Raw genomic sequence first — 2,784 nt, 5'->3', positions numbered from 1 at the left:
TTTTTGAGAACATCTTTGGCGGCGGCATTATAATTAAAAAAAAAAAAAAAAAAAAAAAAAAAAAACCACTCTGACCAGTGACCACCATCTTATCAAATTCTCACATGCGTGTAGCAGGTCCCATGAGCAACTACCTATCACTTTCCTACTATGATGACTACCATTACACTTTCTATATTTTATTCTCCTCTTCCGGTCAACAGCCCACCGGATACGATTTTCTTCCGCGTAGTACCAGGACCAAGATGCCCAGACTGCAGCTAATGATGCCGATAAATACAGGGCTGATGCTGCGGCCATTAGCACCACCATTCAATTTCCGCTAGCTCTTTGCTTCGTCCACGTACCCAACAACTCCCACTTAGCTTCCATCCATCCCCAGCTGCGAATTGCGATGGAGAACAACGGCGGCGTTTACTAATCCCACAATCTGCCCACAGTGATGGTGACCAACGACGACGGAGTGGATGCTCCTGGGTTGAGAGCTCTGGTTAGCGTCCTCGTCTCCACTAATCGCTTCAACGTCCTCGTTTGCGCTCCTGATTCCGAGAAATCGGCGGTTAGTCACAGCATTACCTGGCGCCACGCAATTCGGGCCAAAAGAGTTCACGACATTGCCGGAGCCACCGCGTTTGCAGTTGCCGGAACTCCAGCAGATTGTGCCTCCCTGGGCATCTCAAAAGCTCTGTTTTCTTCAGTCCCTGATTTGGTGATAAGCGGTATTAATATGGGCAGCAACTGTGGCTATCACATTGTCTACTCCGGAACCGTTGCGGCTGCTCGAGAGGCTTTCGTCAATGGCGTCCCCTCTGTCTCTCTATCATATGACTGGGTTCATGGAAAGAGCAATCTTGATGATTTCACACTAGCTGCTCAGGCTTTCATACCCATCATTACTGCTATATTGGGTGATATCAAGAATCAAACTTATCCCCTTAATTGTTTTCTCAATGTTACTGTGCCAACCGATGTTGTGAACCACAAGGGTTATCGCCTCACTAAGCAAGGCAAAAGTTTCATCAGAACCGGATGGAAGCAAGTTACCTGTGAAGCAGAAGGAGGGAAGATGTTATCAACTATGACTATGGACATGACTCCAACACAAACTGCACAACAAAGTGTTGTTAGCACTCAGGAGGACCAGTTTCTATTCACTAGAGAAGTGAGACCACTTTTCCTTAATTACCTTTCCTTTTGTTTTTTTCTCTACTTTTCTTGTGTTTTCATAACATATCGTCTAAATTGTTTCCTTTCATCATTCTAACAGGTTAGAGCAAAACAAGTAGATACACATGGAACAGATTATTCTTCTCTTCAAGAAGGATATGTAAGTAATGTTTGTTTATTTGATATTTATGTTTGCATTGCTATTTATTTTGTTGGAGTCTTATGATTAACATATGGCTTATTTTTTTTATAGATAACTGTCACTCCCATCAGTGCTTTGTTCAATGCTGACATAGATGGTGTAACATTCTTCAACAAATGGTTGCCTTCTTTAGATGAACACTCAAATTTTGCTTGCAAGCTTCAAGCTTCTCTACAAAAAGAAGGGGAGACACGTCATTTGAATTCCACTACTGCTTCAGAATTGTTGTGCTAGATAGTTTCACAATAGTCACAAGCTCATGTATTTGATTAGGCTGAAAAAATTATTTGATCTCCAATTTATACTTTAATAATCGATATCAATAGATTCATGCATTTAATTAGTTAAAATACGTTAATATATTACCTTCTAATTATATTGTTCTTGGTGATGCTTAAATTTGTAGCAAGTTGTAATTTCATTTTGTTGGAAAGATGTAACTATATTTTGTGGTAAAATAATGAGTGATACTGGGTATTATTTAAATTCGCGTATTAGTTACTCTCTATTTGATATTTTTAACTTTTGAATTATCTTTTATGTCAAACACATTATGGTTTGATGACATCATTTTTGTATTTCATAATATAAGGAAGGTTGCAAGTTTAAATCCAGTCCCATACCGCCGCCACAAAACTGCCATTCTCCGCCAGTAAAATACCGCCGAAAGTTGCGGCTCCCGTGTCCGGGGTGACGGCCAGCGTCTACGAAGCAACGTAAACCAGAGGCGAGTTCTGTAGGCTGCTGCTGCTGTGCGGATCCCGCCACCCCTTTTCCAGCCGCTTTCCACACGTTGACAGTTGCCAACGCCAATCTCCACGTGCGGTTCGGCCTTTGTAAAAATCCTTCTCATACGACATTGTTCCTTGCGCCCCATAATTGGTAAAGGACTGCAATAACTAGAATTAGGACATCCTCAGTTAAAACAGACATGGCATTTGAAAACCACTTCGCAAAACAACCACTAGTCACAGAAGAGATAGGGAGTAGGGATTCATTCCACACTTGTACAGCAAAAACACACTCAATCATAGAATGCATGACATCCTCATGGAATAAGGCAGACATGGGACAACAAGGATTTACGTCCACCCTCCTAACAAGAAGATTGGTAGTGGTGGGGAGAATACCACAAATCGCTCTCCATAAAAAAAGTTTTCCATCTAGGGGGATTTTTAACTTCCATAGCTCAGACCACTTTACAAAACCCGTTATATTCGAAATTTCCCCAACAATACATCTATAACCACTCTTCACAGAATATGCACCATTTGTCTCTCTATGCCAATACCATGAGTCCTCATAATTCAGGCAAACGGGCACACACAAGATACGATTAACATCTTGCGGATCAAAAATATCATTAAGGATATCTAAATCCCATGTTCCTGTATCCTGATCAATCAAACCTGACA

The 2,784-nt window shown here is 41.3% G+C and overlaps 1 protein-coding gene across 1 annotated transcript; it reads left to right on the top strand.

Moving 5' to 3' along the window:
* Positions 1-258: 258 nt before the first annotated feature.
* On the top strand, positions 259-1,855 carry LOC109147635 (5'-nucleotidase SurE-like). Its single transcript, XM_019295241.1, has 3 exons — positions 259-1,162; positions 1,268-1,327; positions 1,421-1,855. Exons 1-3 carry the CDS (start codon positions 443-445, stop codon positions 1,601-1,603), a joined length of 963 nt encoding a protein of 320 aa, XP_019150786.1. The 5' UTR covers positions 259-442; the 3' UTR covers positions 1,604-1,855.
* The last annotated feature ends 929 nt before the right edge of the window (positions 1,856-2,784 follow it).

Source organism: Ipomoea nil, unplaced genomic scaffold (assembly GCF_001879475.1).
Source record: "Ipomoea nil cultivar Tokyo-kokei standard unplaced genomic scaffold, Asagao_1.1 scaffold2030, whole genome shotgun sequence".
Taxonomy (NCBI): Eukaryota; Viridiplantae; Streptophyta; class Magnoliopsida; order Solanales; family Convolvulaceae; genus Ipomoea; species Ipomoea nil.
Note: the sequence above shows the minus strand (reverse complement) of the source record. Positions and strands in the feature narration are given on the sequence as shown.

Bases quoted from the DNA above. Each gene is read 5' to 3' on its own strand.
- LOC109147635 (XM_019295241.1), top strand. From the start codon at position 443: ATGGTGACCAACGACGACGGAGTGGATGCTCCTGGGTTGAGAGCTCTG. The intron at 1,163-1,267 runs GTGAGACCACTT...TCATTCTAACAG, and splicing joins AGTTTCTATTCACTAGAGAA to GTTAGAGCAAAACAAGTAGA. The intron at 1,328-1,420 runs GTAAGTAATGTT...TTTTTTTTATAG, and splicing joins CTTCTCTTCAAGAAGGATAT to ATAACTGTCACTCCCATCAG.